The sequence below is a fragment of the Gavialis gangeticus genome, unplaced genomic scaffold (genome assembly GCF_001723915.1).
Source record: "Gavialis gangeticus isolate Ggan-Ray unplaced genomic scaffold, GavGan_comp1, whole genome shotgun sequence".
In the NCBI taxonomy this organism is placed as follows: Eukaryota; Metazoa; Chordata; order Crocodylia; family Gavialidae; genus Gavialis; species Gavialis gangeticus.
In genome coordinates this window covers 5,642,821-5,650,649 of record NW_017729000.1, presented here as the reverse complement: position 1 = coordinate 5,650,649, position 7,829 = coordinate 5,642,821, and the positions used below count along the sequence as shown (strand labels likewise).

The 7,829-nt window shown below is 58.2% G+C and overlaps 1 protein-coding gene across 1 annotated transcript in view; it reads left to right on the top strand.

Moving 5' to 3' along the window:
• The first annotated feature begins 490 nt into the window (after window positions 1–490).
• SYNPO (synaptopodin) overlaps window positions 491–7,829 on the top strand; it is a 28,245-nt gene continuing 20,906 nt past the window's right edge. Inside the window, exon 1 of the mRNA XM_019506129.1 lies at window positions 491–1,281. Within this exon, the coding sequence (XP_019361674.1) occupies window positions 879–1,281 (403 nt within the window). The 5' untranslated portion in view covers window positions 491–878. The remainder of the gene's footprint in view (window positions 1,282–7,829) is intronic.

Here is a 7,829-nt window from a genome sequence, read left to right as displayed (position 1 = left end):
GGCCTTGAGTCATCCATAGACAGTCCCATTCAGGGCTTTGTCATCTCCTCAAACAACCGGGAGGGATGAGGGTGGTGAATAACAGCGCTCATGCAAGCCCTGGCACAGGAGGGGGATTAACCCGTTCCTAGCATGGCTGAGGGGAGGTCAGGCATGCAGAAGGTAAGCAGTCACAAGTTTTGCTCCTCCACTGCCAGTGCACTCAGTCATGCATCACATCACCGCGACTTCCCACATCCATAGTTCGCTTGGCCCAGATCACTCCCTAGAAGAGCCGAGGGATGGGACAGCAGATGGGACAGCACAGGGCAATTCCTGCTGGGGTTTGCCAGAGCTCGGCTCTCCCAGCTCCCTTCTCATGGTCTTGTAACGGGCGGGGAGTCACTCCAGTCATTTCTAGAGCTTTTTCCTTAGCGGGCGCATGTCATGACTCCCGTTAGGGACATCAGAGCTGCCCTATTGGCATATAGACACTCACGCGTGTCGTGCTTTCCGTTTTCTTCACCCAGGTGTTTTGATGCAGCCTCCTCTGCCCCGAAACACCTCCTGGAAAAGGCAGAGCCCCTGAGGCATCCCTCCCCGGAGCATCCTCTGTTTGCCTCTGCCGGCTAAAAAAGACGGAGCCTCTCACACCTAAACATCTGCGGTTCTTCCTCGAAGGGCGGACGCGCACCTGCTCACTCAGCGCTCACATCTGGCTGAGAGCGCACCAGCCGGGCTGAGGAAAGCATCCAGCCCCTGGACTTTCACCTCTTACATTGGGGCGGCTGCTTCGAGTTGTCCCGTATGGGACAGCATGGACAGTCACGCTGTTTTTTAAGACCCTAGAAAAAAACCCGTGCGACATTAACCCCGCGAGACACAAGCGAGCGCACAAGATGCTGAAGGCAAGGTTACTGCAGCCTTCTCTGCAGCTCCAGCCCAGCTGCGCCGGGCCCACGAAGCCCAGCCAGCGCTCCTATGGCTTCGAGACTCCCAAAGCGGATGCAGGAGAGGGCTGTGGTTGTCGGGTCCTGCAGCCGGAGAAAGAGAAGCCATCGGGAAGCATCGGGCCTTTTCGCCCACCGGACCAGGAGGAAAAGGAGCCCGGGAGAACGAACGGAGACCTGCCGGTGCCCAGGTTGAACAGCAGCAGCTTGGCATCCTCTGGCAGGTGCTCGAGCCTGGGGAAAGCCGCGGGGTCTGTGGCGGACCTGCCCCCCTCGGAGCCGAGCCAAGAGTGGAAGGTGGTGAAGGTTCAACGCGTCCTCGTTTCTCCCGTGGGCCAGCCAAGGAAAGCAAGTAAGCAAAGCCTCTGTCCTTCCTCCCCCCACCGCGGGCTGTGTTGGGAGGCGATCCCTCCTGCTGCGCCTTAGCCTCGGGTACCTAACACTGATCCTGGCGGGTGCCGGGAGCTTCTCCGCAGCTTTTCCTAGGGCTATCAATCCAACCCACTCAGGCTAGGTGGGGAGGAAAAACCCCTCCATCATCCTCTCCCCTGGGAAGCCCAGTGACATCCCACTGGGAGCAGGGCCTTGAAGTGAGGTCATTGCTGAGCAGCCCGAGCAGATGGAAATCCCAGCCCTTTCCAAGCACTGGGCGGGGGGTGATTGACGGGAACAGCTGCTGCGTGCTTCTCAGACGGATGGTCCCAGGCCTCGCGTGGAGCAGGAGGGCCTCCCTTCTGGAGGGTCAGCAGGCCTAGAAAATGGGGAAAGTGGTGGAGCCACTTTCTGTCCCCATGCGTGCATATGACGGCGCTGCAAGGTGCCAGGTTCCCCTGCCTGGGGACCGATCTCCGGAGCCACAGGACAGGCAGGGCGGTCTTCCCCGGCAACTCACCCCCCGTGGCCAACTGACTGTGGGGACTTGCACAGGTCGGGTGGCTTTTTTTCCTGATGTGAGCCCTGCCTGCTGCCTCGCCCAGGCCCCCAGTGAGCTGTCCCATGCCGGCCCAACCCGAGCCATTTTTAAACAGGTGCCCTAATAGCTGCTGCGGGGTCATCTCCTGCCCTGGTACTTCAGAACCCTAGGTTAGAAATGAGAGTCTCCTATACACATGCAGGGAGCCTGCTCTGATTAATACTTACCACGTATTAACGGTAAGTGGTAATTGCCGCACTCCAGCAGCCTCCGGCGTCACGTGTATCCGTATCCCTGCACTGAAAAATGGCAGTGGGGCGCTCTAAACTAAAGCTCATTCAATTCATTTTAGTTCAAAGTGCCCTGCTGCCATTTTTCAGTGCAGGGGCGCTGATACCTGTGATGCTCTGGGCGCTTTTAATTAATGTGGCTCTTGGAGTTGCACTAATTAAAGCGTCCTCCCTACAACTCCCGGAACATGTGTATGAATAAATGCCTTGGAGGTGCTTGATTTCAGCCCCCTTGTTTCCTACCCTGCGTATTTGTCGGAGGACCACGCACACGTAGCCAGGATGGTTTTTTCCTTTCCAGCTCCAACTGCATTTCAACCCCCCCCCCCCACCAACCAAAAATACAGCAACTTTTATTGGTCATGTTAGCAAAGCCCCACTCTTGCTGTCATCAGGCTTGTAGATGCACTGTAACCACTTTAGAAAGGCCCTCCTACAGACATTGGACCCGTTTTTAATGCCTTTTCCATCACTCTTCCCTTCCAGCTCAGTTCTCTTTGGCAATTCCCAGTATCGCAGAACCAGCTGGGTCTTTTGCTCCCTGGCTAGGAAGCATCCCTCATCTTACATTTCCTAGCTCTTTTGGGGGCATTGCATTTGGGAAGGCCAACTGGAAATGCTTTCAAGGTGCCTGAGATTACCAAAAAGAGGTGAGAACCCTGCTTCTAAAAACCAGGTCCCTTTGAAGGCTTTCAGATGGAGCACCGCCAAGGTGAAGGCAGCTCCAGGCACTAGCTGCCCTGGAAAAACTTGGCCGTGCTTTTTGTACGGGGGCTTTGTTCGCCGCTCGTCTGGCAGTGGAGAACCTGGATTTGACAGCGCTGCACGCCCGGCCGGCCAGACCCGCGTAATCTCCCCGGCCAGCATTGTTCTCCATTCAGGACGGCGGCTCGGCTGTGATAGAGCCGACTGCATCCAGCCTCAGCACTTTCCCAGCACATGCCATGAGCCGGCAGCACTGCTGCCAGCCTGGAAGGTGGGGTGGAAAGAGCTTGTCTGTCCCGCTTCCTTCTCCTCCGAGTGAGATCACTGGAATCTGCCGCCTGCGATACCATCACTATTTCCATAGCCACCGGGGATGAGGTCACATCTGGTCCCGGGAACGGGATCAGACCCTCTGGCTTCAGGTGGGAATGGACATCTGAGAGCCCCTGAAATCTGCGGGGCTGAGCCCACTGGCATCAAAAACAGTGGGGAAAAAGAGGACGGAAAGTGTGAGGGCTGATGGCAGGGTTGTCCTTATAGCCAAGTGCTTTTTAAAGTGTCCCATGAGCTGACAGCAGGTGCTTTACCTGCTCCTGCTCCTTCCCCCCCTGGAGAAACAGGTTCCCGGTGACACCCAAGAGTCCAAACCCACCTTTGTGAAATGCCTGCCTTGGTCTCAGTCCCCAGAAAACACCTGGTCATGCCACGCTGTCCCCCACCTAGCCCCACACCTGGCAGGTGTAGAGGTGCAATGTGGGGGGCTTCTCCCGGGGCCCGAGGGCACGGGGCTGCGGTGCTTGCAGTCCGCTTGCTGCCCTGCCAGCAGCACTGATTTCCCACCACACCTATGGGATGAGGTCCAGGGTGTGCGTCACTGTTCCTGTTCTCACGACCGTCACATCACAGCCCGTTGCCGTGCAGCTGAGCAGACCCCGCGCGGCTCCCCGGAGGGGGTAATTCCTTAGCCAGGGCCTGAACTGAACCGCTGAAGTCAGTTGGGGGGTTGGTAGTGAGTTTACAGGGGGGCAGGATTGGGCCCTTAAAGAGGACTTTTGCTCTCCAAAGGGTTCCCAAACTTTCCAATAGTCTCAACTGGAGCTGGGGCTACTCAAGATCCCGAAGGACCCAGCTGCTCCAATCCTGCTGAAATTCAGAGCGACAGGTTACCTCTGGAAAATACCGAGACCCATTTACTTGTATCTGCATCTAGAGCAGGATTCCCACCTCCTCGTCTCATCCCAAACTCCCCCGGGAAGCTGCATGCATGCTGGCACCATCACTGCCAGGCCGATGGACTGTGATGTCACTGCGCAGGATTATGACCTCATGACCAGATTGTACAGAAGAAGCAAGGCTAAGTGGGGGGCAGCGAGGGGGTAGTCCTCCCAGGCCAGGCCTTGCAGGGAGGATCCCTCTGGGGGATTAGCAGGGCATTAAATGAATCCATTCATGAATTAATCAGTGAATCTCCATTAATTACATGAATGGAAGCAAGGGGGTGCCCACGCAGTGGCGCTCTGAGGAGCAGCCCCCAGCTCCAGTTGAAGTCAGTGCTCCACGTACCTAGACTTCATAGACGTCATGGACATTAGGGTGGAAGGGACCTTGCAGGATCATCGGGTTCAGCCCCCCCGCCCAAGGACCAGGAAGTCAGCGGGGGTCAGATCACCCCAGCAAGATAGGCATCCGAGCATTTCTTACACGTATCTGGAGTAGGTGCTTGCACCGCTATGAGCCCGTGGGAATAATTTAGTCCAGTCCCTAAAAGGGAATCTCATTCTGGTGGGAGTCATTGAGGGACATGCCAAGGGCTTGGATGATGCTGACAGGCAGAGCAAGGCAGAAAGCAGGAACAGGGCAGCACTAGGACCTTGTGCGCAGGCTGGCCAGCTGCCGGCTGCTTTGCTAGCTGCTCAGCTAGCAGCATCCAGACAGGCAGAGCAGAGCCGAGCGTGCAGCCCTCACTCGCTTGCTGGCAGCAAGGAGAGGAGGACTGGCTTTGACAGACACGGGCAGTTGCTGCGAAGCGGGATACCCGGTCCCCCCTTGCCCAGTGGGCAGGCCGGGCGAGCTGCGGAGGCTGGAGGCAGGTCGGGCACAGCCACGCCAAGCTCTTTCGGGGCGGATTAAGGCAACCCAAACCTGAAGCAAGGTAAGGGGTGGAGAAAGGGGGAAGAGGAAAAAGTTGTTCAGCTGGCTGAGAGCTCTGGTTTTGGGGCTGTGGCTGGCTCCTTCTGCCTCGCCAGCATGTCTGGATGCTCGGCGTGAGCTGGGGTGAAGCTGGGCAGTTCCCAGGTGAGCAGGCACCTTCCCACCGGGTAGAGCCCGTGCCCTGCTGGGTCTTGATGCCGGCCTCTTGGCTTCCTCCTTGCAAAGAGCACCGGGATCCTTTGCCGCCTTCCTACTATTTTGGGGGAGCCCAACTGGAAATGCCTCCAAGGTGCCTGGTTACCCCAAAGGGCTGGGAACCCCATTGCTAAAACCCAGGTCCCTTTGAAGGCTTTCAAATGGACCCCCCCTCGGCACCTGGGTCTTGCCAGGCTCACCAGGCGGGCTGGGCAGTGCCGGGCTGATGTAATGTCTTTGGCCATGGAGCCGTGCTGGATGGGATGCTGGGTTTTGCATAACTTCCCTCCAGCTGACCGCTGCAAAAGGGCAGGTTTATAGGCCGGTGTCTCCAGCTGCCATCGTCAGAGGGAACTTTTCCGTGCCTGTCGGCAGGCCCCGAGGGAGCGCTCGCTTGGCCTCCCGGCGCGACGTAAACAGGGTTGTTTGCTCCCGTGGTAAATTGACACCCGCGCGCGTGTGTGTGCATGTGTGTGTGCATGTGGCAGATGTGCTGCAGAGCCTGGCTATTAATTAGGAAGGCAAAACTGCTGCTCGGCCGGCGCGCACAGCTGGGAACCGGAGCCCCGCTATTTCAGCCTGATGAGGGGGCTCGGACGGGGGCCCCATCTGTCACCTGCCTGTCTCGTGTGCCCCCGCTGCAAGACGTGGGCTTGGCGGCAGCAGATCAGGGGTTTGGTTCAGTTGCTTGCTGGACCCTGGACGGCTCCAAACTTCGCTTGCCAGCAGGCGGAAGCCGGGGGCTTGCTGCTTTTCTGCCCCCACAATAAACCCTCCGCATGTGTTTCCAAAGCTGGCATTGTATAGACTCCACCGGAGCTGCTAAGCTCTGCAAGATGTGGGGGTGGATCTCCAGCATATACCTTGCTGCATGTAAAGGCAAAGAGGTTGGATGTCTGAATGAAGCCGGCAGATCTGACGGGGTTTAGCCTTTTCCTTTCCAGCCGCCCCCGGCTCACTCCTGCCCATCAGGAGTGATTTCATTTGCCCTACTTTTCTTCCCTGCAGCGAAGGGCTGCCTGGGGGCGATTCGGTCCCAGCCAGACCACCCCGCGCTGGAGACACGCGGTCGGCCAGCGTGCAAGCTGCGGCCAAGGGGTTCGGTTACACCTTGTCCCAGGGACGATGATAAATACAGCCTGTCCCTCTTTCGTCCCCAATTTGCCCTGTCAATCAGCGAGGTCTCTAGGAGGTCCCTGTCCTCCACTCTGGACCAGAGGTTGCTCCGAGGCCTCAGTATCTCTACACCCAGGAGATACGTGAGCAGATCTGGGCGTGTGAGGAGCCCAGCAAGCGTGCCCCCTTGGATCCTTGAGGCGCTTGTTTCTCTCCCGTCCGATCTCTATTGGGCTTCAGCCACACCTGTTTTCTCAGTGTTTGCTACCATCCTCCAGCTCCTGCTGTTGCCTGGGGTGTGAGCCCTCGTCAGGGGAAGCTGGCTGGAGAGAGGTGCCCAGAGCAGCTAAAGCATGTGGCAGGGGTCTTTGTAGCGTGCTACAAAAGTCCTTAGAGAGAAGATGACTTGGTCTCCACGGCCAGCTCGAGGCTAGCTTCTCCGCTGCAGTAACAGTGGGTTTGGGGTGCAAGCACTGGTCCTTTTCTCCATCCTGTCGCAGCCAGCTCCTTCCCCTGGATCTCTGGGGGAAACCCTTGGGCCGTGGCTAGACAGGCTGATTGCTTCTGGAGGAAATCTAGTGGCGGGGCTATCCCTGGCACCCAAGAACTGCTTTGTATGTCGGTGTCTGGCATGGAGATGCTCCAGACCCTGGTCCCGCTTCACGCTGCGAGGCCGTGCTGGTCTCTCAATATGCCCAGTGAGGAGGTTGCTACGGAGCGTGTTGCCTCTCATGTTGAAGCTTGACCTCCTGCCTGCCCTACACCTGGGTGTCACCAGCTTTCTGTGCTGCCCCGCGCCTGGGCTGTTGCAAAAGCAACAGCGGTGTTTCCCCTGCCACCCTTCTCCCGCTACCTAGCGGGAACAGGGCTGGGGGAGGTGGCAGGGGTATGGGATTTCCATCACTGTGCCCAGCAGCGATCTGCCCATTGCAAAGAGGAAAACAGAGGCAGGTGTAGGGCAGTGCTAGGCCCCTCCAGGCTGTGAGAGTCTGTGTATCCTCTGGGCCAGCAAGCCCTGGGCCACACGGCATCGGGGAGCACGTCTACATGGCTTCGTTACTGCTGTGACCACGTCCTGCCCACTCATTCCTGCTCAGCCCACGCCAAATCCTGGAATGAGGACACTTTGGAGAGGCCTGGAGCAGGTGCCAACAAGTGCATCCCAGCTAGTGAGATGGAGGGTGGCACCGGGCACCCATGGAGCCGTCCCCGAGGCAGCTCCGACATCTCACTGCCAGGATCGGGGAGCAGGCGTGAGGGGGCTTCACAGCCATGTCCTCGGGCAGCACGTGGAGGAAGGCAGGGCAGGCCTTTGTTTTCTGGGGAGAGGACAGCCTTGAGGTCTGAAAAGAGGCAGAACTGTCATGCCCCGTGCAGAACCGGTGTGTGCATGCACGCACATGTGTGCGCATGTCCAAATAGACATAGCAAAAAGTTTCACCCAGCTGGAGCTGGGGGGAGAAGCTGGGGAGGGGGTCTCTGCTGGAAACCTGTGTTGTCAAAAGCTCCACACACGCACCCCCCCCCCCC